Genomic DNA, 27,587 nt, shown 5'->3' on the forward strand with positions numbered 1-27,587 from the left:
CGCTCTGCGCAAAAGAAATCCCGAGATGATTAATCGCCCGCGGCAGGTCACATCGTGTACAGACTCGCAATACCACGTTTTCTTTAGGTTCTTGTTTGTGCGAGTGCGTTACGTAATCTAGAAAATATTCCATGCGCGCAATGCCTTTCGGTACCTTAAGTTTGCCCTCGTGGTATCCACTTCCCAACACGCCGTGGTTGCTTAGTGGCTAAGGTGTTGCGCTGCTAAGCACGAGGTCGCGGGATCGAATCCCGCAACGACGGCCGCATTTCGATGGGGGCGAAAAAATCCGTGTATTTAAATTTAAGTGCATGTTCAGGAACCCCGGGAGGTCCATATTTCTGGAGTCCCCTACTACGGTGTGCCTCATAGTACTATCGTTGCTTCGGCACGTAAAACCCAGTAATTTTATGCACTTCGCATTCACGCATTCATCTTGAGAGAAGGAAGAAAAGAACGAAAGATACAGTTCTGATTCGGTATTTCTTTCGTGTACCTCGCCACCAAAAATAAAGCGAGAAAGGGAGGGGAAGAAAGAGAACTGCGGCCACGGCAGCTGGTGAGCGGCTCTGCGCATTGTAGGACCTTCATTCTGCGCATTCTCGACATTCTCGGACTTTTATTCGTCAAAGTGGCTCCCCCTAACTGCTCAAGGAACGTCATTTACTTTACGTTACGCGAGCTCGAAGCATCGTGCAAAGAAGCATTTTACTATACTTGGCTGGTGCCCTTGTGGTAAGCGCTTCTGCAGGGAAGTAAACGTGGTTGCTAATGGTATTTTCGCAGCCCACTAGCCCGGGGCAGTGTGTGCGCATTGTTGTGCAGTCCATCGTTCACTTGGCAAACAAGAAGCGCAGGCTAACGCAACCGCGCATCCCCACAGGACGTTATGGTAACAAAATATCCTCCACTGGTGAGGTCGTTGTGTCTGACGCGATGCGTCCCATTTGTGGGGACTCTCCCTGAACCGGTGTTCTTGCTTTTGTGCTCGTATACCCAGACGCTGCGCTCACTCCGTGTAGGTGCCGAAGCGAACGGACAGTGCGTAGCAGTAAGTAGCAAGGAGTCGCCAACGAATGAGAGAGCGATAATTCAAGCGCGTACTGCTTTCTCTATACGGTTCGGGCTGCGTAGATGTGTGCAAGCCTCCTATAACGGCTACATGCGCGAACAAAATGTAATTTCCGTTGCTTTCGACATATTATCGGTCCTTATTTTATCACTGCCGCTGCTTCTTGCATCCATGCAACGCGTAGCTAAACACCTGAAGGAAAAGAAAGCCGTGGTTTCCTTCCATTGCAGTACACAATAATACGATACAAACTGTTCTGACTCCGAACAAATGCGGATTAAGTTGCGTCGTTCTCTGTCGTTTCTTTTTTTAAAATTTTTGCGCAAGCATTGCTATGCTTATCCAACGCGAAAACCATCCGTCCGTCACGTGAGACAAAATGTGGGCCGACCTCCGAGGTAGTGAAATACCGAGCCGACTAGCGGTGGAGGGGAAGCAGGCTTCAAGTACTCAGCAAAGTCAAGCGAAAAGAGCACACATTCTTTGGAATCACGCTTACAATATGGATAGAGCCCGCAGAGCAAGCAACTTTACCTTCGTGCTGCCTGTCAGTTCCACGCGAACGAAGCGGTGAGAACACAGCGCTCACAAAGCTTCCAGCACACGCCGCACCCTGGTAATTTCGCAGATAGTTTTCAGGGTTTCGGCCCATGCGTCTGTCTTCAACGCGAAAAGTCGAGAACGAAGGGCGCGATGCTATCAGCAGTCGTCACTCTCTATCGTATCGCAGATCGCTTTCATTATATGGTCCGCGCAGGTAATAATCGTTCAACGCGGATGATAAGGGCTAACGAGTGATACCAGCTTATAATGACCAGAATACCATCAGCATATCTGGCACCGCCACCTTCGGTAGTTGCTTTCTTCATCAATTCACCTTGCGCCGCCCGTCCACAGCAGTTCGTGTTGCCGCAGCGCTGTCGTTTGTTTATACTGATCGTATAATGACACCGGGCTGCGTGGAGATGAGCGTGTGGTACAATCCTTGCGCATAATTAACTCCCGGAGGAGCTTCTGCTGGAATTTTCATCTAGATATATCCTTGCGCGTGTTCTTCGGTTTTGAAAGCTAGATCAACTTTATTTAAAGTCAACAGCCAAAATGTATACGGTATAGACAGAGCAATAGGCTTCCTTGCGGTATCTATGTTGAGAAAGGATTGCTCGTGAGTGCATCAGCTGCGTTAGAATATGTGCGTCATTTTCTGCTGGACATTAATCCTAGTCATCAAAAAAGAGCGTTAGGAGTGTAGCGGTTCAATGAAAACGTGCAGAAGCGCGAGAACAAGTGCATAAATACGCATAAATTCATACATTGCGTATAATCCAGTAGTCACTGGTGTATGTATAATCCAATAGTGACTGGTCAAGTGCGCCCTTACAAAGCGCACCGAAACCTCAGAATTCGCAGATATGCGGCCCCCTCGTTAAAGGAAGGCGGATGTTAAGCGGTAATACAGTCGAAACTCAATTTAACGAAGTGATGACCATGCTTAAGTTATTTCGTTAAATTGGGAAGCTTGTCAAATCGACAAGGGAACTTTTCAGTCCTTCGAAATTCAAAACTGTAACGTAGCGAGGCGCAAAACCTAACATGGCATCGTGTTTGCCGCTGATCCATCTATATCTGTCGCATAAACCATGAAATAACGAAAGCAACTACCACCAACCCAACCGAGGTGGTCTTCAGTTCGATGTTCCTTGCATGTGCGCAGCGGTCAGCCTCGTGAAAAAAAAAAGGTAGGACTGCGACTAGGACGCCTAGATATTTTAACGCGTTAGCTTTATAGAGCGCACGCTCAAAGAAAAAAAACGGTTTGCGTCAAAATTTTAAAGAAATCACCTCGTCTTTTTACTTATTTATTTCAGGAAGAACTTCGTTAAATCGAGTTCGACCAAGTTAGTTTCGTTAATTCGGGTTGATGAAAGTATTGAATCCTGTGGGTGGGTCTGTCGGGGAATGGAAGTTTCTTCGTTAGATCGGGAACTTCGTAAAATCGGCTTTCGTTAGATCGAGGTTTAACTATAGTTGTATTCGACCATTATACTATTACGAAAGGGTACTGCAAACAAGAAAGAAAGTGCAAAATAAGAAAAGGGGGAGTGCGGGAAGTTTCCGGCCCACCTGCGAGTCTATTATCTCAGTTTAGAGCACTGGTTTGGACGAACAAGCAACGTTCCACGAAGGTAGACTTTTACGCAGAAGCTAGACGACGAAGATAGGAAATTAGACAAAAGCAAGCGTACTATCTTCCTTTTCTTTCTTTTCATTTTTCTGTCTTTGGGCAAAAAAAATTCAACATATTCGTAGGTAATGGAAGTCCGGCAAAGTGCCCAATCTTCATAAGTAATCGATTTTCACCGCAAGATTCGAAACGTCTTTTTATTCCGGCGCAGCCTTCAGACATTACTGTGTTTTAGATTAGGGTAAGCAATCCGCTTGCATTCACACACGCGTCATCGGTCGTGTATAAACCTCACATTGGCCAAGAACCTTTTCATCGTTGCCACACAGCCACTGGCCGTATATCATAGCGACTATAAAGCGATAGTCACCTTGCTGACCAAATCATACATCCAAAAAAGCAAACAAAAGAAGGTAAAAATGAAAAAAAAGCATAAAGTGTGCAATTGAATAAAGCAACAAAAAACCGTGAAAAACCGAAATTCATTGTGGTATGTGCATTTCATGTTCAATTAGCATATGTATTATCGGTATAATTATCACCATATGTACATCTCCACTGGCCATCCACCTTCACAGAGTGGAATTGATTGATTGATTGATTAACTTTGATTTTACAGTCCTGCAGAACGCGTATTAGCACGTCGCGGGCCGCTCGAATGGCTCTGAATTTTTTTTTTCAGTTACTAACAAGAAAGAAAAAAAGAAGAGAGGCAGCCTATAAGAGAACATTACATGCGAGAGAAGTCGGGGGAAACGGCCTTCGAAAAGAGCGTGAGGGCTTTGGAAACCTTGCAATAAACTAATACCACAGTCTAAGAAATGTTCGCCCGCGCTGAGGATCATCTTGCCCCTAAACAATAATCGTCATCTATCGTGCATGATTTTCCTTTTTCTGACGCTTCGCGCCCGGCACTATTTGGTCACGAGCGGTACGCGCGTGTCAGCCTCACATAGCAAACATAACAACTGTGTAGCGTACGGATAGTTTTAAAGGAAAGGCACCCAAGAAAGGCAGCTGACGATTATTGTTTCGCGACAAGGCCGAAAGGGTATAAACTTATTTTGGAGCAGAGTGAGGGAAAGGCGTTTCGCTACAGCACTTTTGCCAACCGACAAGAGCTTTTCGGCGCGCTTTTATTTCTTTTCCAGCTGTTGGTTATGATCGCTTTGGAGGCACTTGTGGGCACAGTGTGGCAGCGCAACGCAGCGAGGGAGGGAGAAGCCAGGAGGGCGGGCCCAGGGTTACAAGCAGGTGGCGGCCCCTGGCGGAGCGGTCCGGGGCGCTGCTTCGTCGGGGACACCGCCGCGGGCCAAGCGCACATGCTGCTCCGGCAGCGCTGGGACGCGGCTTTCGGCATCCCCGGATTTCGCACTTTCGGATTATCCCTTCATCGTTCGCAGCTTATAATCTGGTGAGTGTGCGTGACGTCATGCGAGCAGCACTGTACTTCTCACATTTTGTTTTTCTGCAGCCACCAAAAATTATATTGCGATGTAGTTGGTAAATAGCGAGGTTTCCGACCTGCGTGAGAAGTTCCGAAGTTTGGCACTTTCGCCGCGCTGCGCGCAGTGAATTAGGGAGGAGCGCTAATTCTCATTTGCCGATGTTGTTTCGAATCGCTCGATACTCTTACCCTTTTCTTTTCTTTTCTTTTTTTCGCTCTTGTTGCCATAACGGTCATTTGGTTCTTTTCATTTGTTTGATGCTTCGCAGATTCGTACACGCTAAAGTGAATGCCGAAGTTGCTGCGCATGCCTACTAGCTTTACCAAATAATAATAATAATAATAATAATAATAATAATAATAATAATAATAATAATAATAATAATAATAATAATGTGCTGGTTTGGTATTTTGGGGGGAAATGGCATGCCCTAGATTACATTGACCCGCAATCTCATCATTCAGGGATGCCAGACACTCTGCTTCCGAAGTCGCCAAAATTGTAAAAATTCCACTCAATATTGTCCGCTGGGCTCTCAAACATGTCCCTCTTGAGGACGTAACCCGCAATGGTCATCCAGTCTCTATGGCCAATTCTCATCTTAATAATCGAATGAGGACACCACCCACTCGACCTCAAGAGCAACCACCTCGATGGTCCGAATAAATGTTTTTTCTCTCTCTCTTGGGAGGAAGAGAAAACAATGCCAGCCACTGAGAAGCGTCAGAAGACTGGCCATGGAGCTGATTGTGTTGATGAGAATGAAAAGAGCCGTGCAAAGTGTCTTCAAGGTATTCCTCTACAAGTTACAGAGAAAACACGGGCTGACGGAGGCTTAGAGAAAGGGAAGATGGAGAAAATGCCAGCTTCTCTTGTTGCCGGCCGCTAATAGCGAGCACTTGGCAACTGCCTTTACGAATGAGAAAATGTTCACGGTACGGCTGGACTATGTGCGACTTAGTTGGTTCATGAACTTGAAGCAAACTTTCACCAGCGCGAAGAAAACGCGACTAAGGACGAGGAACAATAGGAGGCACACACAGCGCTCGTTTGTGTCTCTTCGAGTTCCTCGTCCTTCGTCTCGTTTTCTTGGCGATGGTAAAAGTTTACTTCAAGATCACCGTACAGGCCCATCACAACACTCACTACCCTCGTGTGAATGTTCCGACGTCATAGCGTGCTGCTGCAGCAACTTTGATAGTTTTCCAAAACTCCTCTCTTGGTTTGAGCCGCGGTAACCCCCACTGGCCGAATTCATCTTGTTTTCGCTACAAATAGCGCGAAAGTCGACACTCACGCGTACTTTAAAGCTATTCTGGAGCCTCATTCGCTACCCTCATCGCTGTTCAACTTGAGTGAGTAGTGTATGACTTTGCAGCAGGACGGTGCCCCGGCAAAACAACGGAAGCGCAAGTCAGCACCACAGCAGCGGTGTGGTGCTCTTCCAGCCGACTTCATTCTAGCTGAAGAATGGCCGGCACACTAACCTGAACTAAATCTAACCAGTTCCTGTGGGTGGGCTATTCTCGAAAACAACGCCCGCGCCATTCAGGCACACCAGCAAAGTGGCCCTGAAAGCCTCGCTAGAGCGAGCATGGGAAAGAATTCTCCCGGGGATACCTTGCGGGCCGCAATGAAAGCGTACCGAGAGAGATTGAAGCGCCGTAATCGAGGGCAAGGGCGGAGACGTTGAATAAGATGTTTACCGTTGCATTCTTAATATATCGTGCAAATGCCCAACAAGCGATTTCCCTATATTTTTTTTCGTTCCAAAACAAAATGTTATGCATAAACCTTGCGACAGTATTTATAGCGCACCCTATAATTTTGTTCATAGAGAGCTGTGAACATTTTGGTTCTGATTAGGCAACATTTATTTTACATTGGTGAAATACAAAACCTACCAACTAAGAGCCTATAGTGGCGTTTAATTGGCAATTCCAGTGAAGCGATTTCCATTGATAGAGATCGATTATATATATATATATATATATATATATATATATATATATATATATATATATATATATATATATATATATATATATATATGTGTGTGTGTGTGTGTGTGTGTGTGTGTGTGTGTGTGTGTGTGTTCCTGATAACAAATGGTTCGCAATGGCGGTTGTCTTCGTCCCCACCATGGTTGGTGTGCGCCTTCCTTTTCGCTTATTCTCCTAAACAGTTACGAACGAAAAGCTTTGTGAATTCGACCCCTGGGTTTTGCAGTATGTTTTCTGTGGTATCTTAATCACTTTGAGACGTTGAACAATGCGGTGCGGTACTTGTAATTCCTCGTCTTTATGATAGGCCACTCCTAATATGCTTTCAGTGCAGCGAAAATCTACAGTAGCGTCAAGAAATGATGTCCTATCGCATCAAAATAGAGGAAGCATAAACATTAGGGCTGATTCTTTTCTTTTTCACTCTTTGAGCTCATATCAAAATGATGGACACGTAAGCACCGGACAATGCTGTACTCAGGAGCTTGCGTCGGTCAGTCCTTATGCTGAAGAAATTATTAGACGAAATGGACAGGGAATAAAAAACAGTTCTCACGAACAGAGCTTTGCGAGATTGCCAATCGGCGGGGCATTTGCTAAACCATGAAATGATACTCGGGAGGGAAGAATTGTAAAGGTAACGGAAAATAGGGGAAATGAGGAGCGGGGAAGGAAGCATGATAGAGCGTACGAGTGAGGTAGGATCGGCCGAAAACGGCGGACAGGGGTGGTGCATACGATATCCCGATTGGTTTATTGGCTTTTCTGGCAAGTTCCGGTGTTTCTTTGCCCGGTTTTGCGTTTGGTTTTGTGCATAATGCCAGCGACCGATGAATGGGGGTTCCGCTGTGCTTGCACGCAGGTGCGCAACTATCGAATACCTTTCCTCCACTACAAGGAATGAAGGATGCGTTATCGATGTGACAAGATAACGGGAATGCGTAGAATGACCCAAACGAATCTAGTGGTGACGGTCACCGGAAGTGGTCAGACAGTCACTAGGAGGTTGCGCATTAAGCTCCCGTTTGGGACGGGCAAACTTTATTTGTTCAAAATTTATTGAGTATGTTTTCTTTCCACAAACATGAACACAAACGCAAGAAGACTCCACTATAAAACAAGTTCGAGATATGTTCAATTTTGTCATAATTATATTGGCAGTCCATATAGCATTTGGGAAGTTTTACGTGTGTTCTTAAGTTTACTTTTTAATTTAGGGGCTTGACCACCTGGTCTTTTGTCCAGCATTGCGTAAGAATGCCTACATAGTAAGATGGCACAGCATCAGCGTTCTCTTATTTGAAGCCATGGTGATGACGATTTATAGTGGCATCCCCCTTAAAACGTAGTGGCGAGAAATAGTGACCAATAGTCAGGTGCAATGTGGCGAAGCTACATTGCACCTGAACTGCCAGCTGTGTTGGGAATTTTTCAGAGAGGATGGTTCAAGTATGTTTGGAGTGGTACTTGAGCATTACGGACGTTATCTTGGTGCTACGCCGGCATTCAACCGTGGCCCTTCTGTATAGACAACGTGACGATCATGGTTACTTCGGGACGCACGCCTAGCAACAGATGCCCTGTAAGTAACGATGTGCTGTTCTATTTTAAGTGTTAAATGGGCTTGTACTAATGTCACTCATGAAGCGCTATTCGAAGCACAAGAGGAAGTAGGGCTTGGTGACAACACCTTAGTTAAGGGATGATCTATACCTGCACTATATTTGCTTACTGTATTTCCTTTTATTTAGTTCATTTGTTTCATCTTTAATTACATTAATTAGATTACATTACATTATTAGATTACATTATAGAATTACATTAATTACTTTAATTACATTCCTTTGTTCTTGAAGTTTATTAAAATGATTGGAATAGCCAGCTCTCCAGTGGCTCATTTTCCTATGGGAACACTATGTATTAAACAACAACAACGACGGAAGAATTCCTCTCCCTCAGAGTACGGTAGCCAGCCAGACTTTTGAATTGGGAGTTGGTAAAGCTTTGCCTACACATAGTTGCCTTTTTGTGTTCTATAGTGTTGTCTAGAAATTAAAATTACCAATTAGTCCTGAAACCGACGCGAAAATGGCAATATGTTTAGCTATAATGCTGGAGGACTTATTCACAGATATCCTATGCATTCTATAATTGCTCTTTTTGCTCTTGCTCAACGTGAAAGCCTTATGAACATTCTCAGTATTGCTGTCGAAGAAACTGCGTTGCCCGGCGTCGGCTGCGAAACCCTATGTGATCAAGTTGGGTCTGTATATAAGAAAAACGTAAATTATACGGAATCTTTAAACGTATCTTTATGGACGCAAAATTGGAGTATCGAATTTTTTTAACCTTCAAATTCACGTAATAAGTATCACATGTAAAACTTCGTAACCTTATAATAAAGAAAACATAACAGTATCTTCAACTACATCGCGATCAGGTTTTCAGTGAAATTTATACAGTGCATCACACTTTGCTCTGAAGCGCATACGACTTTTTAAATAGAACACTTGCATAACTCAGGTAAAAAATGTGATAATTTCATGTAAGCTGTACAATAATCTTTATAATCGGTGTCGACTGCAGCTACCTTTAGGAATTACTTCTACCCCAAAGTATTGATTATGCCATTATATCTTTCTTTTTATGCCATTTGATGAAGTTTCAAACTTCATACTTCAATTTTCTTTAAGCTTACCGAGTTTTGTCAGTCTCTGCAAAACACTTGAAGGGCTAATTTTAAATTGTATTTAAAACTGTTGGCGAAATGTGTTTTTGTTTCCTGCTAAATTTGAGAAGAAAGATTATTCGACTGTGCTCAGTAATTGCTTACGTAGCGCATCCATGCGCTTCACATGCCCTGAAATATGGAAACCAGAATTCTCCGAAATTGAAAGATCCGTGCCAAAAATGCGTGCGTTGCGATTTACAAAAAGGCATGTGATCTCTATCATCTCCTCATGTTTGCTATGGTAAAAGCTGCTTTTCGTTGCTCTAAACACAGAGATGAAGACAGAGCTACGTGTAGTACATTGCCATGCAATTGCTGCCGTGTCCGGTAATTTCACACAATCTCAGTGACATTGAAACTGACTTCAAGGTTGTTTTTGGCCATCTGAGACGACACGCTGGTATAGATCAATTTAGTGTCAAATTTGTCGAAAGCGGTTGACAAGAATTTGAATAAACGAATTCTTTACAGTTACAAACGCACCGTAGTTCATACCCAGAAGGAATATATTGCGTAATCACTTCCGAGTGAATTTCGAAAAAGAAAAAGTTGAAGGCATTGTGCAATATGTTTCCTACAAGTGGTCTTAGGAGGATTACGCTATAAACTTAGTAAAACGCTGGATATGTCGCTGTAAGACCGTGGTTTCTCTTTTCATACTGTCCGAGACGCTTTTTGTCCTGGTTTGAACAGTTGACAACACGAGCCATTTCGTAAAAACAATCAAGTGACGCTATTGTGTAGCTTTACAAGTGGCTTTTCAAGTAGCTTTTCAAGTGTAGCTTTTCAAGTGGCACTATGGTGTAGCTATTGTGTAGAATGACGAAAGTGTGCTACTATAGGAACAAATTTGAAACTTTTGATTGGTCGTAGAGAAGCGTTCTCGTATCCACAAGCGCCTCAACTTCGCATATCTCCGCACAATGGAGTGAAAAAAAAACTATGTTCGCATAGCAGTAAGAAGTTCCGGCGCACATCGACAGAATCTGGAGTATACTGCGGGACAGCCAGAAACGATGGCGTTCTAGTGTTTTTCTCGCGTCGTGTACAATTTTTACGGCCAAGAAATCTGCGCCTCATTCATGAACAACAAGAAAAGCTATCTTGTTTCTTGGCATGAAACAGACCATCACAATTAGGCAAAAGCTCCCTTTTCTTGCTCACTCTGGACACTTCATATTCCCAACGTCGCCTCACTGCTGTCAAACAGGTCCGACGTGCAAAATGATGACGTGAGGTTAATGCGTATCACTTCCGTAAAAAATAATTGCCTTCCACGTCAGACGCCGAAACTCCTCAGATACCGCTTCGATGACACTAAAAGCACATCTCACCATAAGGATAACCTCCAGAAACTCCTCCATAGTGCATGCGCGTAGTGGCAGAGACGCTCAAGGACAAGTACCTCGCTGAACGCCCGACGACCCACCGCAGCGATTACTAGAGGAGGGATAATCCTCAGCGACACGAGGAGTTCAGTAATGCGGAAATCAGGAAAGCCTTACATGACGTCAACGGCAAGTCAGCGCCAGGTCCCGACAAGGTAACCAACAAAATACTCGGCAACCTCGACGACGGCTCGATCACCAAGCTGATAAGCTACAATAACGAATGCTGGACCGGGGTAGCATACCTTGGAGGAAATTGCGGAAGCCCAGAGAATATCTCACTGGGAGCGCCTCACTATCACCGAAGCTGGGCGAAGTTTCCTCGCCAGACAAGGGATCACTTGCCACACCGAGCACGGCCTGAAAGTTCAGCTCCCGTGTCAGGTCTGGGACATTATCCGGGTACAGAATATGCCAAGAAGTGTCCACCCATCATACAACCAAGGAAAGCCAGAGCAACGGCCATGGTGCGCTTTTATGGCAAGAGGGACAAAGTGCGGTTCGTCGTCGCCGTTGCGCACCAAAATCGACAGGCCTTTTCCGCGGTAGTCATGGACACTAACTCTCAGATCAAAAACGCCTGCGGCATTAACTCGGAACACCCGGAGGTGGCAGAAGAAGTGGCAATTGCCCTAGCCCTAGCCGACGAGAGCGCTCAAATAGTCCTCAGCCATCCGTAATTTCGCCAAAGGCATGATATCTGCTATAGCTTACAACATTATGAAGTATTTAGACAGGCCCAAAGACCACAGCACTCTCGTATGGTTTCCCGCACACATTACCTGAGAAGGAAAAACATCCCCCAATTTCATCGAGGTAGCGCACAATCTAGCGCCCGACATGACCGACCGCGTGAATTTGGGCAAGAGTAGACCGTCCGACTAGATAAAATGATATCACCACAGTGTGATCTAACTCCAGAAGAACGCTTCCACCACCACATGCCACGCTTCGCAGGGCACAGGCAGTCACTTGGCGCCAGCTACGGACGAATACTTACCCCATCCTAGTCCAGTTAAACACCATCTTCCCAGACGTAAACACCACAAATGTATGCGAGATATGCAAATCGGCCCCGGCCACGATAAAGCACATGTTATGGGAGATTATAGGCGATACGACAGTCACTACACCTGAGGCTGTTCCGTCAAGGTGGACCGCCGCTCTGCGCAGCTCCAGCCTTGACGACCAGCTTTCGGCCGTCCAGAAGGCCCGCAAGACGGCGCTGACGCAAAACCTCACCGTCCCCAGGGGGGAGATCTAGTCCCGATCGCGTTAAACCCTGCCGACCCAAATAAATGTTGTTCACTACCACTACCATGCAGTAAATTTCTTTTGCTAGGTTCTCCTTTATCTTCCTGCTTTTCTTTCTTTCCTTTTTCCTTGTTGCCAACAACCTCCTAATTCGACCAGCTTTCGACGCTCGATCGTAAAACATTCGTAGGTCCATCGCAACGGCTTATAGCTTGATGTTCCTTGTTATGCGAGCATGCTCTTCACTCCCGAGCACGCGCCTGCTGAGTGCGCCGAGTGAGCGCTGACACATTCGGTCTGCGAAATGGACGCCCGACCGCACAAGTTGCACATTACTCACTGTGCTTGCTTTAGTTTCTGAATATGCGACATAAGGGTGCCTCAGTTACTTGACGTCAGCTCCCACAGCACGAGCGCATCAATGCAGTTTGAAAATGCCACAAAAAAAAAATCAATCCGCACGAATGTTTCCCTCCGGACCACTGTATACTTCGAGACCGCGCGATAGAAACAGCCCACCGGACAATGAATCGCTGAGAGCGCACAGCACTTGACGGAGTTTACTCTTCACTCCGCTCCCTGAACTTGTCCTGCGCGAATTGAAAAAAAAAAGAATAAGAAAGCTATCGTGGAGAACGGCGGCGTGATAAAGAATATATACCACATCAGCATTCGTTTGTCTAACTTCATTTCCGTGTAGTTTGCTGAAAAATGACGTAAAGCTCTAGGTCCGTTTGTTAAAGGGCATGTCTGAAGAATTTATGTACTGGGGTTTCGGCACCTTATATATATATATATATATATATATAAGGTGGGCGATATATATATATATATATATATATATATATATATATATATATATATATCGATATATATATATATATATATATATATATATATATATATATATATATATATATATATATATATATATATATATATATATAGATAGATAGATAGATAGATAGATAGATAGATAGATAGATAGATAGATAGATAGATAGATAGATAGATAGATAGATAGATAGATAGATACTATTCCGGGTCATGGAACCGAGCCGAGCCTCAAGCCAAGTGTCCCAACTTCCTTTTCTTTATTCTAGAGCCCTTACGGTCAAATTCCTTCTCTTCAATGCCGGTCCGCGTTCTGGGCCTGTGAACGAACATCTTCAGCATAGACCTCCATGCTTGCAAAGGCCCCACGCGTTCGCAGTCACTTCAGCCAGGTTTAGAATAACAATAATTATTTATATCCCTTAAAGATATAAAAGCAAGGACAAGCCTTTTTACCTTTCTCTGTTTTGCATATGAGTGGGAAGATAAATAGTTATTTGTGTATGTGTGTTACGTAGGTTCCCTTTAAAAGTTCCATTTTTATATTCCGCCTACAATACTTGCAATACGGCAGATGGTTCTGGCAGGAGGTGTTGTTGAATAACAAAGGGTGAATAGCGATTCCGATTTAGCTAGCTGAACCAGCTGTTATAGTTATGCTATAACGTAACAGTTATAGTTATAGTTATAGTTATGGTTATAGCTATGCGATTTCGCGACGCCGCCAAATCGAACTACGTGAAAGCAAAGAAGCAGTGCTGCTGTCTCAGTCTTGCGTGAACACTGAGAACTGCAGTCACTCGCGCATTAAGCAGGCGCAGTATTGGCAACGTAGACTGAACATAACTAAGTTAATTAATTAATTACTAATTAACAATCAAGATGATCTGGAGAGTTTAGTTGAAATCTATAACGTCTGTCACCGCCACTACCCAAATGCTCTAGACACATTGTTATCCGTTTAAGCAGGAGTCGGAACGGAGAGCACGGTTCAAGTTCAGTCCTGGGTATAGAACGCTTCTCACGAATAAACTGCACATTGCAATAAGTGCCCATCCCACGTCTGTTTATGTCTGTGTTTTCTCATACGCTCTTTTTCGTCAATGGCCGCTTTAATCGTTAGCTTGAACATCTTAACTGGACGTTTCACATGCACATTTCTAATACGCTTGCGGATATATTTTAACCGTAGGCTACCTCGATCGGTAACCGACATGGCACCATGCAAATGACGCTGCGCACACTACGAAGCGCAAGTGAAATTTCTCGAAAGGAAGGCGCGCATCCATTGTGTGTGTGTTTTTTTTTTTTTTTAGTGAGGTCTGCAGAAGCGATTCCTAAGAGGTCCACAACCGCGCAGGGGGAATCATCCGAAAGCACGGGTGCGAAAGTGCACAGGACGGCGCGTTATAAGGCCAGAGCCTCGTTTTTGGGCACCATTGGGATTGTGTTACAAAAAGAATGTGGCACAGGGCACAGCAAAAAAAAAAAAAGAAGAAGAAATTAAATTTCAAACTGCACCTCTGGGGACGCACCACGCAGCAGCACCGCCGGCGTGAGTGCCTAAAAGGAAATTCTGCCGGCGTCCGTCGACCATCACAATGGAGGCAGGCTTGGAACTCGACGTGCCGATCTCCTTCTCCCCACGTCGGTTTGCGACGCTCCCGATGACAGGAATAACTCGCGCGCGCGCGTGCGCGTGAGGCAATATCCCCCTGACTACCGGGGCGTTGACAGATTTTATTTTTGTGGTGGGAAAGTGTGGCGTTCTTTCGAAACGCCATGCACTGACGTAGAGCGCGGACCGCATTTCTGCGAGGAGCGGCCGGAAACCACCGAGGAATGACGAGAGAGCGTGGGGAGTGGAGGTTCGGCTTGGTTTCTGTCTCTTTTTCTTGTTTTTGTTTGTTTGTATAGAGAAGAGCACAGAGACATAGAAGGACACAGAGATATATAGTTCACTGTAAAAATTTTTCCTGGTTTTACGCCAAATCTGTTGGTAATGTGTGACAGAACACTTTTCCGTAAATAGAGAACGGTCATTTCCGTTGAGCGGGCAGCCGTAAGAAACCGCAATACAAAATACGACAGCTTTCGTATCCAGAAAACGGAAGACCCTGTATGCTGAATCTGTACCGTAACTGTTAAACTAGAGGTGCTTCCCGTATTCGGAAAACGAAAGACTCTGTACGCTGAATATGTACTATATCCGTTAAAGTAGAGGTGCTTTCTGTATTTCGTCTTACAGAGCATATTCATTGTTTGGAGAATGTACTATCGGGCACGAAATTGCACAGGACGCGCGAGCGCTGACCGAATTTTATTGATGCGCAATCCACTGGGATCAGCTGCGCTAACATCTGCGTTCATAATGTGCATACGTGACCCACTGTTTCCAGCGTTCTTGAACGCAGAGATGCAATCTGATCGACGCTCGCACTTCCAGGGCCCTTTTGTCCACGACAGTACATATCCTTTAATGCAAACGTCATGAAGGCAGCTCATAGCCGAAGCAGCAGGTCACCACTGAGAAAATTGTCTTGCGAACAAACTAACATGGATGAAAGGATAAAACAATTTGCACTTGTGATATGAATGCATTGCATAGCATACAGATACTAAAACGTGCAACATTTCAGTCAAATTCTTTAGATCACATAGCAATTTATTTTCCTCAATCTCTCGTCTTGCCCTCTTTCCTGGCGAAAGTTGTTCTTGACCCCAAACGCCTTGCAAGGATAAACTTGCGGTTTTTAGAAGAAACACATAGTATTCGGGAATTTTCATCCTAATGAAAGCGGCAGAAGAAGGTAATCGCACACCACAACAAAGCAGTCACTTATGTGTGAGGAAAACATGTACGTAGACCAACATTGTTGGAACAAGGGATGTTGCTGCAGCCGACATTTCAACAAAGGTGCTTGTCATCAGGGTATCAACTGTTTACCTTTACCAGCGTTTTTTTTTGTGTGCATAACTCACTAGCGCCTACCCCTCACTGGGGAAAGAGAAGCTGGCGCATATAATAAGTAAAGAGAAGCCGAAGTGTTAAAATAAAAGCAGGAAGGCTGTGCTTAACAGTGGTGATCGTGAAGGAGCGGGTAGGGGCACTGCTGTCAGTTCTTGCAAAGAGTAGGGGTGACCAAAACACAAAACGATGCACTCATGTCAGCAATCATTAATCCAGTAGACCTAGTCTTCCCAGAAGCCAAAATAGGAATTAAGATTAAGTGTTTGCACATTTGTAATATGCAACGAGGAATTAGGAAAATAAATCTTGTATCATGATGCATCTGGTTAAGATCAGTGTAACAGGTAAATCAACGCGCATTACGAATGCACATTCTGTTGAAAGCCGATGAAGAAAAAATATATTGACCAAACATTAAAAAATCCGGACATCCAAACTAAACTGGGTATGACCACAAAACAGTAAAGAACAGCCTGTGGGAAAAAAAATGGGATGGGCAATATGACAGCCAGGTGCAAGATTGCGAAACGTTGAGCACTGTTTACATTTATGCCGCTGTTGATGGCTTCTAGTCTCTGTCTTCCTGTGGAACCTTTGTCGTACTTGAACAAGGAAATGGGTCATTCGTTAAACAAGTCTAAGTTCAAATGCTGTTCAAAGCTTCAGCGTTATTATAATAGAAGAAAATGTTATAGACAGTTCACCGGGGTGGGCATTCATTCAGTACATTACAGTTCAGCAAAGCCCTTTTTACTCTTTTGATTAAGTGCTTCCCGCATTCGAAAATTTCACCCAGCCGTTGTACTTGGATCTATAGGCCGCCAGTTCCTTTTGAGTCCATTTGTTGCTAAATGTAAACGCAGTCATGGTCATTATACCACTCCCTGCGTTTCTGTAATGACTTATAGTGCGAACAATTTTTGGCGTAGAGCACCAATGTCATACCCAGTGCACCAGCACCTGAGTGCCACAAGTTTGATTACATTGGCCCGTATGCCCACTACTCTTCATTCACTTAAACATATGTACTGTATTATTAACTACAAAGCGCTTAATTTGAGAACATTGCAAACACACTGATATATTTGCGCATATGATCAGAGTTACAAGGCCCGTATGCGCAGCAAACTGAGGCTCTACTAAAGGATGCATGTATACATTTATACGATCTGCTATTGCAGCTTTTAGTAGAAGGCTAGCTCTCACATTATGTACGTATCTTTACAATGCGTGGAGTTTGCGTGTTCAATAAAGTATTGTTCGACGAAACTTTGTGAGTGCAACCGCTCATTCAGACAGCGTGCGTAGTTTTCCTCCCAAAATTACGGATGCTCGCATAACAAAAATACGGAATTCTGTCTTTTTCGAGCAAAGCAATGTAGCCACTGTATTACTACAGTGAAATGTACGTAAAAATTAAAACGAGGAGCATTTCCGTATATTAACGGAAGCCTTTGCCGTATTCTTGAAATACGACATACTTTGCGTATTTTTACTCGCGATTCCTCTGTATAATGACGGAAATTTTTTACTGTGTAGTGCTCGTTCCGTATCCTTTCTGTCTGTCTCTGGGAGTATACGAAAAACAGGGAGTGCTGAGGTCCCGAACATGTCTTTATTATTATTATTATTATTATTATTATTATTATTATTATTATTATTATTATTATTATTATTATTATTATTACTATATAGCATTTGCTGTAGGATGCCACTGTATACGCGTTCGTGCCCAAAAGTGCCGTGCATAGCCTCATGCTTATCACCACTCCACGCACCCATCTTCCTCTTCTCTACCCCCTCCTTCTGAACACAGTAGCAGGCTATAAGACCATTACCTCACTCGACCCTCTCTGCCTTTTCTCTACAAAATTATCCTCTCTCCGCCTCATGTTCGTGTTATCTTCGGCGTAGGCATTTAAAATCGAAGCTACAGAAACGTATATTGTTTAAGTTATTTCCCTTCTGTTCACCGGTCCATTTAACAACAAAGTATGTTATATTGAATTCCTAATGCGCTTTGTCGTTGGATAAGGTATCGCCAGGTCGCCGCTGCTATAGTGTGATTCGTGGCTCCTTGCGAAAGATGATCATTAAAGAAATAAGAAAGAAAAGTGGAATGGGTAGTTACAAGATGCGGTTCCTGCTCTCCCACACCCTCCACCCTGTATCTAGGAGCCGTACAAATGCTTTCGCTCTCTGTGAGAACGCGCGGGAGGAACGTGGTGTCCCACAATCTCATAGTGTCACGCACCTCGTCCTATATGCGCACGGTGACTCCACGCATCGGTATATATATATATATATATATATATATATATATATATATATATATATATATATATATATATATATATATATATATATATATATATATATATATATATATATATATATGTGCGTGTGTGTGTGTGTGTGTGTGTGTGTGTGTGTGTGTGTGTGTGTGTGTGTGTGTGTGTGTGTGTGTGTGTCAGCCGAAGCGAGATGTCGTTAACGGGCTCATTTATCTCGTGGTCACGGGCATGTGTCTAGAATTACCATGTCAGTGTCACTCGGGAGTGCACCGAGAAAGTTCCAGCCTCCTTGGTGTCTGCCATCAGCCAGCTACAACATTGATTGACGACCGTTCACTGGGCCTGCTTCCGTAGAAGCGCGCTTGCTGGCTGCCTATTTCTAGACGAGGGAGCCGAAGCCGTAGAAGCGTGGAGGAGAAGCATTCGGAATAAGCTCGCGAACCGTGAAGGCTCGGGTGCTGCGGGAAAGCGTACGCGCAGCACTGCTGCTCATGGTGCCACGAACGACTGTAGCTTTTTATGCGAAGCATATTACTAGAGCTCAACCCAGCTCCCTCAGGCGCGGCGGTGTCGCCTTCAATACCACGTGACACCGGGACGTCACGACAGAGGGTAAACGGGGCTCCAACTCGCGCCGTCGCTCGCGGCGCCACCTTCAAGGCTGACCACGTGACACCGTGACGTCACGACAGAGGAGAAACGGGGCTCCAACTCGCGCCGTCGCTCGCGGCGTCGCGGCGGTATATAAGCACCTGCGTTTGCCTCTGCTAGACACTCACGAGGTGAGATGCCTCCTGGAGACAGAGCTGCTCGTTGGAATGAGAAGCGAAGGTTGTGGCGTGCTACAGAGACTGTTTCTAGGTGGCTTTGCTACGGAGCAGCAACTACGCGCCCGCATCGGACGCGGTGAGCGTCGAGCAACGCAGCGTTCGGCGCGACAACGAAATGTGCACCTGAGCAAGCGCCACACGCCTGAGCCGACGCCGACGACACCGGCTTTTCTGCGACACGAGCTCCTTAACGCTGTCACGTTAAAATAAAGGCTAGTATGCTTCGCATCCTGGGCTTAACCTTAGCTAAGCCACAGCCATTTTTTTATAGCGAAATAGAACGGCAACCTTCTAACTATGGATGTGGGACTCGCCGAAAACAGCCGCGCACTTCGGTTGCTGTAACGCAGTGGAACCACACCACGATGTGAAACGGCAGGACACCGGTCAACGCGAAAGTGCGCCAGGGGATTGTTGCGGAAGCCAGTGCCACGCGTTTGTCTATACGCGTTCTTGCTTCTAACCCAATGGTATTTTCTGTAGGTGTAAACACGCCTGGCTTTGGTGTGCAGTACTGTTTGCGTGAGCTCCGGCGTTGCGTTTTAAAACTCTCGTTTTCAGATAAAAAAAAACGTGGTGTCGGGCAAATGAACACCACGGGGCACACGCGTTTCGACGCTGCAGCCGCAGATTGAGATCCTTACCGATTGTATAAGTCGCCTACGGATCAGTGTGAGAGAGAGATACAACCAACACATGTATTAATGCCGTAAAGGTTAAACAAAGGTAGCTTTGGTTGGCTACCCTAGCTGCAAAAGTTGAAGGGGCAAGGTGATGAACATATGAAGGAGGTTCGTACGAAGAACGTGCAGGCGCGTAAGAAACTGGGCAGTTGTTGCGCAGTACAGTTCAAACCATTGCGCAGAGGAACGAGATTCTGGTGGAACGCGCGGAACCAGGCAAACTGTGCTCAATAGGTTACACTGATTGAAAGATAATGCTCGCTTTTACGTAGTTTACGAATTTGTTGTCTCTACTTAGGCTCAGCGACTACTCTACTTGTCCAATCTCAGGACTTCTGCTTCTCTTTAAGCCTCTGTCTGGTGCTCTAGTACCACTTATATTCTTCGCCGTAGACGGCACAGTGCGTGTATCTGGTGACACGATGTTGCTTTATTTCGTTACGGTCGTCATCATGCACCCGATAAGTGAAAGTAGTTGTGTGTTTTTTATTTTCTAACTTCTCAACTGACCCGACATCCAGCTAATGATAGCTTCACATTCATGTATGAAATATTGTAAATAACACTACTTAGGCAGCACTGAATGAAATACAGAGTATCAACGTATATCTAAACTTGTGCTAAATAAGTTTCATTATTTATTTATTTATTTATTTATTTATTTATTTTACCGCAGAGTTCCATGAAAGCTTTCTAATTTACTTTCTTGAATGGGGAAACTTTGGGCATTCGATTCGATATTCTAAAGTTGCTTTTCTCGAATATTTCGACTCGATTCTATTGAGAAATTCTCTTCTTGAACGCCCTTAATTCTAAGGCATGTACTTATCTTTATTAATTTTTGACTTTACGGCAATGAGATAGATGTCCCAAAGCTTCTTAGACAGTGCAGACTCTCTGGTGTACAGGTTGATGTGATCATTTTTAATATATATATATATATATATATATATATATATATATATATATATATATATATATATATATATATTTGGAATTCATAGAGATCGCCCGTGACAGATAGCATAATGTTTGTCCTGGAGCTGGATTCGATGAGGCGGACAATAAAAGCACGGGAAATTGAAACACACATTCAACTACTTAAAAATGTTTACTAATTAATTTCATAAGTGGTTGCCTTACGAAACACATTGCAATTTACGAATTATAGCCGGCGAACTTGCAAGACGTCTCCACTTGAAATGAATTTCCAGATAGAGATCAGTTTCGAGATATAATTTCCCAAAGTGTGGAACGAAGTATATGGCTGTACCAGTTACCGTTGTGCTTTAATGCACAAAACAGCATTTTGTGAAAAAAAAAGAAGTATAACAGTGCATTCTTACGGCAAGTTTGATGGCGCGTGTCTTCTACTGGTGTCATTCTGGAAATTAATTCCAAGTAGATACGCCTTGCAAACTCACCGTCTACAACTATGGACAATTTTAATTAGTTCAGAAGATCATTAGTGGATTTCAGTTAATTAGTTAACACGTGTTACGATTTCTCCCGCAACTAATGTCCTCCTCTCAGGATAATCCAGCTCAAGGACTACAATTCTGTTATCTGTAACAAGCTATTCACAAATTTCTATAAAACTCAAAGATGACTAACCTACATATGGGGACTTCATGAAAGCTGGAGCGCTATTGAACGCGTACTTGAATGCTATTATGATACCGGCTGCGTAAACATTTTTCTTGTTTTTAGGAACGTTCTAATGAAGTGTTACCTTCACTGCTAAATACGTGCACCAGATTTATTTATTTATTTATTTATTTATTTATTTATTTATTTATTTATTTACTCATTTATTTATTTATTTATTTATTTAATACTACTGAAGAATGACAACTGGCCGGTGAAGGAGGGAGACGACGATAGATTGTCTTACGCATGGATGAAAGAAATTCCCTCCTGCATGGTCTTACGAGACGCATGCTCCCGCTCGTCTGTAACTCGGATTGTCGCCTAAGATAGCTGCTGTGAGGCTGCGTTAAGAAGTGATAACAAAACCAACATCCTCGTTGTAATTCATTTGGCTAAGTCTGTAATATGAATTGGAAATGTTGGGAAAAAGCATAATATGTCGCCTGTTTCTCAATGACTATAATTTGTTAAATGATTGATGATGATTGTTAAAGTGATACATACCAGTAATTTGTCAGTTCGCAGACAAACACGCGCTGTCACATGTAAATAAAAAAATCATAGATAAATAAATGGCAAATAGAAGCCATATATAACATTCCTTACAGTCTACCGTATGGAATAGAGAACCCTGTACTAGTGTCCACATATATTTAACAGACGCTTCACGTGCCTGGAACTGAATGTTGAACCAAGCATGAGGGGGGGGGGGGGCAATATGTTTTGCCGGGGCAGGGGGCAAAAGATTGTGTTGGATAGCAATCTGTGGATGCTTATTATGGCTGCGCTTGCAACGAGGCTACAAATGCGTATCCCAGCTCGAAGCTCTGCCTTTAAGTCACGCTTTGTAAAGTTGGAAAAATGATTTCAGCAACTTTGATTCTAATGTGATAGCTGGCGCAACTTCTAACCATTGTGTCAGACGAAAACTACCTAACTACAAATTTTCATTTACTTTCTCTTGGTATTGCAGGGCATGAAAGGCCAAGGAGGACACGAACCGCGATGCCTGGAAATTTCATATTTCTCAAACAGAATAGGGATTTGCTGTCCTCGAGAAGAGAAGCGCAAGATCACAGTGTCAGCGGCTGTACCAAGCCTGTACCGAGTGATCTACCAAGCCAACTACTTAAAACATGATCAAGGGTCAACGAGCTGTCTTATGTGTGAGCAGGGCTTGGTAGACTGACCTCAATCATCGCGTTTGTTGATTGGTTTAAGGAATCACCCTTGCTCCGGGATGACTGAACCGGATTTCTTCAATGTGTCTTTGGAAACACTGCCGGATGAAAGCGACCCATACGGCAACGAGACCAGGTTTTTAAACATCACCGACGCTTTAGTGTCCGACGAACTCTTGGGCCCTCGCTACCACAAGCGAGTCCGCATCGGCATCATCGTCACCATGATCATAGTTTCGGTATTTGGCAACAGCGTCGTTTGCTGCAACCTCCTGGTGAGGCAGCGCCGTCGCAGAGTGTCCAAGGCGAGGGTGCTGTTCCTCAATTTGGCCATCGCTGACCTCCTGGTGGCCTGCATAACGATGACGTCACAAGTGGTGTGGGAAGTGATGGGCCGGATTTGGATCGCAGGCGACGCCTTCTGCCGCTTCTTCAAGTTCTTACAGACGTTTGCCCTGGTCTCGTCGACTTACATGCTCGTGGCCATTTCCGTGGACAGACACATCGCAATCGCCACTCCTCTTGCGCCGAGTCCAGATCCCTGGAGGCTGGCGGCCGTCACCTGGATCGCGGCGTGCATGCCTTCGCTTCCAAACGTGTACGTGTTTCACAGTGTTGAAGTGGCTCCCGGAAAGTGCTTCTGCGCGTCCATTTTCTACGACCGGGGCACTCCACTGTACCATCGCCAGATCTACATGGGATTCGTCTTTTTCATGGTGTTTGTTGCCCCGCTCGTGCTTCTTATAGCGTTTCACACTGGCATACTGTGGGCTCTATGGAAGCACAATGCGACGAGTCGGAGGATGAGCTGCCAAACTCCTTCATCGCTTCCACGTGCGAAGGTTTGTATGAGTGTTCTACTTTGGTTTATAGAGCTTATTATAAGGCGTTTCCTTGAGTTGATGATGCTTAATAAGACTAAGCAAACATGGAGGCGTTAACCCGAGGTACCTGTATAGCGCAACAAACAAGGACACGAGAAGAAACGAAGACAAGCGCTTGTCTTCGTCGTTTCTTGTGTCCTAGTTTTGTTGCGCTATACAGATGCCTTTCAATAATGAAGGACCAACAAGCCCATATCGCTACCCTGGTGGTTAACCGGAGGACAGTTGTCAGCTTGCTCACCTATTCACGGAGAGAAGGAGAGAAAACTGCGGAAATATTGACATCGAACAATTTAAAACTCTATTAACATTCGTTAAACATATTGTGATTAGACAACAGTATGCTTTGCATTGCATATTGAGATTTGGGAATTGTTTTACAATCTATAGCTTTGTGAACACTGCTAGGGTAGGTATAGCATAAACGCATAGTTTCATATTCGATAGTTTGCACGCCATATTTTGTCCTTGGTTTCTTTATTACTAATGAAGTGCGACGTGGGCTGTATCCTGTGTCTCTACTCAAGTAACGATTTGAAAATTGTTTAATGTTGCTGGAGACCTCTTTAAATAGCCGTATGCAGATCTTTGTTTTGTAAGAGTCTCTAATATCAGGAATGTTGTAGCGCATAATTAATATAGAAAATCGTATGTATTGTTTTGAGGAGTTAAGCAACCGAACAGATCGCCGTTGCAGTACCACCAATTCTTCTATATTTGTTTTATACCATTTCCCGATACTAAGAGGCAGTAGCTTAGATGTGAGTGCACAAACGAAAAGTACAGTTGTATGAGAAGCCTGACAGGAACAAAGCATCGGATCCGTTGTAGCAAGCCAACAGATCGTGCAACCTTAGTGCGTACCGTATGTATATGATCTATCCAGCTTAGGTTCTTATGAAATGTAACACCCAAAAACAAATGGCTTGAGACACGTTCATGTTGCGATCCACAATAACAAAGTTTTACGTCGTAATCTGTTTCCTTATTCTTTGAATGAAGAAGCTGTAAACTTAGTCTTTTTTTGTCTCTGTTTAAGTCAAGTTTATTTAGATATAGCCACTTGCTAAGTTCTCGTAATCAATGAATTGCGGTAACTTCTAGTTCGTGAAAGTCTGCTCTGGAAAAAAATACAGTAGTGTCATTAGCGTACAATGCGATTTGATCTGGCAGGGAAATGTGTGTTACGTCATTTATGTAAATAACAAATAATAAAGGCCCATATGAGCGATGGAGAAACTAGGGAAATGGGGACTTACGTACACTGTGTAGGAAGAGTGCAACGACCGTTGTACCTTGCCGCTATATCCGAGCCTTTCCACGCAGCATATGAGAAGCTGCACGGCCGTCTGCAGATAATTAGTTTGGGGCCAGCACCCCAAAATTGTCTCATTAAATAATGATAGATATCTCAGATGTTCCAATGTGCTGTGGAGAGCCCTCATAATAATAAAGTGAGGTAGTAATAAAGTACTACGGCTGTCTTGACGTTAATAAATACGAAGTTAACGGCCACGACAAAAAAGAGATTATTGAGCCAGAAACTACACAAGTGATAGTCATCATGCAATAACATACCCAATTAAATATTTAAAATCAGTTCTGCTGAAGCAGGCAAAGTGGAGGATGGGTAAGGACGCTGCTAGAGGTGGAAGTAGAATAAATAAATACGATACCGTGCGAAGTCCGAGTTGCACTCAAACAGCTTCATCTCAATTGCTGGAGAGCGAAGCCGACTAGCTCTACCCGATCTTGTAAATGGAATCGGAGCCCCTGCCATGGCTTCGTATAGAACACTACAACATGACTGCTCGGTATGTTGCATTACACCTGCTCTTCAAACTTAGGGCTCTGGGCATTCGCCCATTGTTCTTTGGGGCGATGCTTGGACCATATCCAATTAGTGAACTTGAAAGAATAGCTTTCACTGCAGCGAGCAACTTTCTTGTAAGTGGCACATATGTTCAAAGTACTCGCGAGGGTTTTGTGTAGTGACTGGCTTTCAAAGTTGTGTTTAGTCTGTTCTTGTTTTCTTTTTACATGTGTGAGTGTTTGCGCGTGCTAAAGTGTTTTTTATTATTATCGTGTGTTTCAGACAACTGTGTTTCATATAACTGTGTTTCATACAAGTCCAATGGAGTAGCGGGAGGCATACTGCTTACAACCTCTGTGGTTAAACCTACTTTAACCTCACCAACCTAAAAAGAAATTCGTCTAAGTAGAGTGGAAAACCTTCGCTTTCTTGCGTAAAGGTGCCTGATCAATCAGGCGCCTTCATTTACGCATCAATTCACCGGTTGTTGGTTGACTGCTGGATGTCGTTGTACTGCCCTTCTCTTTAACGAACTCAGGTGAAGACATTGAAGTTGACGGCCGTGGTTTTCGGTGCTTTCCTGGTGACCAACGTGCCGTACATGGTCCAAGAGGCAATACTCGCCTTCGGCAACCCCGGCATACTGGACGCCAACGTGGTCGCGCTGTTCGGCGTCATATCTGCCTCGAACAGCGCCATCAATCCGTACATCTTCCTCTACTTTCAACGAGTACGCAAGGGGACCCGCGACGGTGGCTTGTGGCGGACCTTGTCGCAAGTCGTGGTCGAGTCGCTCACGTGTCGTCTGCTCAATCGATCACAAACGGGTTCCCAGGTGTCGACTGACGTGGTCGACGCCTGCTCACCGACACGTCGTTCCAAAGCGGCCTGCACGACGAATTTCGAAGAAGAGAGCCCGCCCGCCAAAAAGGGTTGTGTGGCGTGTTGACAGCACTGGTTGTGCGTGTGTGTGTGTGTATTTGTCTGTGCTCCCATGTGACATGTTCGGAGGCTGTAGCCGCTTGTGTTGTATCGCGAGCAGTTCATCCGCCTTTGTGTGCCGTGTTTTTCTACGTCGCGCTCATATGAACCACGCGATCCCTGAAAGCACTCCATGAGGTTCGGCTGGTGTGCCAGGTGTCATCTCATTCTAATGCGTCGTTCACTGTAACGACCCATGAGACGGTGCTTATTTGAACCACAAAGCGCTACCTCTGACGAAGAACTGCCAACGCTGTCTTCGCGGTACTCTATAGCGCTTCTCTTGATTTGCTGGTGCTACTGCACATATAGTAATGACTTTTTCAGTCGTGTTGTCCGCGTGTTATGTCTTCACATTGTAACTTTTTGTATGAACTTCATATGCGTGAAGTGATGGACAACCGCACGTGTTCACACTGGGAGTACCTTCGTCCCTCCCTGTCCTTTCTTTCTTTTTTCGTCCCTTAAAACCCTTTCCCCATTCAGGGTAGCAAACCGGACGTGCGCCTCGTCCTCCTACTTCTCCTTCTCCTAATAAGGTGTTCCTTGCATGTCTTTTTCTATATGCCTCCCCAATAATTGTGCGTTACAAACGAATTGAACATGCTGTCAATCTAGTGGAAGAGGAAGTGCAATATTTGTAGCTAGAGATCTGCAGTGCAGTCCTATTATCACAATATCACGCGTGCGACTAAGAGCCACATTTTTGCTAGCACTTTAAAAGCTAAAGTGCTAGTATTACGAAGCCTGAAGGATGTGCGTTATCCACAATAAAGGGTAGAGAGAGGAAGAGAAAGAGAGAGAGAAACGGGATGTGAAAGGCAGGGAGCTTAACCGGTTAAGATTCTGGTTTGCTACCCTGCACTGGGGGAAGGCAATGGTAAATGAAAGACGGAAAGAACAAGGGAGAGAGAAAGAAAAAAAAACGAGAAAAAAGAAAGGTGGGGAACGTCATAGACGTTCACGAGACTTACAGTCTCTACAATAGGCCACTAGAACGTAAAACGTTCAAGAGTGCATTCACTGTATCGTGTTGTGACGACTGTAGAGGTCGGCGTTCCAGGACTGTCTGCTCCGAAAACGGCCGGCCGTCAAGACGCACCCCCGCGGTCGCGAGCTACTGCGTTTGTGCGCTGTATCGGGGACAATGACAAAGAACGTGTTCGATATTTTGCTCGTCGCCGCAGTGGCCACGCGTAGCACTATCCTCCCATTCGATGCGGAAAGCAAACGACTTCGTAAATGCGACGCCAAGCCATAATCGGTAAAGTACCGTTGTCGCGCGTCGGGAAACAGTCCAGGTGGAGAATGCAGTTGCAGACAGTAGTGCGGTCGATGTAGACGTGTGTGCTTCGCAATAGAGAGTACGTTATTGACGGGGTAGG

At 44.5% G+C, this 27,587-nt stretch overlaps 2 protein-coding genes across 13 annotated transcripts in view; one reads left to right on the forward strand and one right to left on the reverse strand.

Moving 5' to 3' along the window:
- Positions 1-27,587, reverse strand: part of LOC135909078 (gonadotropin-releasing hormone receptor-like) — a 538,207-nt gene that overhangs the window by 115,925 nt on the left and 394,695 nt on the right. The window contains exon 1 of one of the 12 annotated variants that reach the window (XM_070531760.1): positions 14,437-14,553. The exons of 10 other annotated variants lie outside the window; for them this stretch is intronic. The gene's annotated coding sequence lies outside the window, so the exon portion shown is untranslated. Of the gene's footprint in view, positions 1-1,606; positions 1,721-14,436; positions 14,554-27,587 lie in introns of those variants that run through there. One more of the 12 variants, XM_070531759.1, reaches the window with a different exon arrangement.
- On the forward strand, positions 678-27,554 carry LOC135916781 (gonadotropin-releasing hormone receptor-like). Its single transcript, XM_065450540.2, has 4 exons — positions 678-735; positions 4,409-4,671; positions 22,317-23,366; positions 25,760-27,554. Exons 3-4 carry the CDS (start codon positions 22,584-22,586, stop codon positions 26,168-26,170), a joined length of 1,194 nt encoding a protein of 397 aa, XP_065306612.1. The 5' UTR covers positions 678-735; positions 4,409-4,671; positions 22,317-22,583; the 3' UTR covers positions 26,171-27,554.

The sequence above is a fragment of the Dermacentor albipictus genome, chromosome 1 (genome assembly GCF_038994185.2).
Source record: "Dermacentor albipictus isolate Rhodes 1998 colony chromosome 1, USDA_Dalb.pri_finalv2, whole genome shotgun sequence".
NCBI lineage: Eukaryota > Metazoa > Arthropoda > Arachnida > Ixodida > Ixodidae > Dermacentor > Dermacentor albipictus.

Coding starts and splice junctions, on each gene's coding strand:
- LOC135916781 (XM_065450540.2), top strand. CDS start 22,584: ATGACTGAACCGGATTTCTTCAATGTGTCTTTGGAAACACTGCCGGAT. Junction 23,367..25,759: donor CATCGCTTCCACGTGCGAAG/GTTTGTATGAGT, acceptor TAACGAACTCAG/GTGAAGACATTGAAGTTGAC.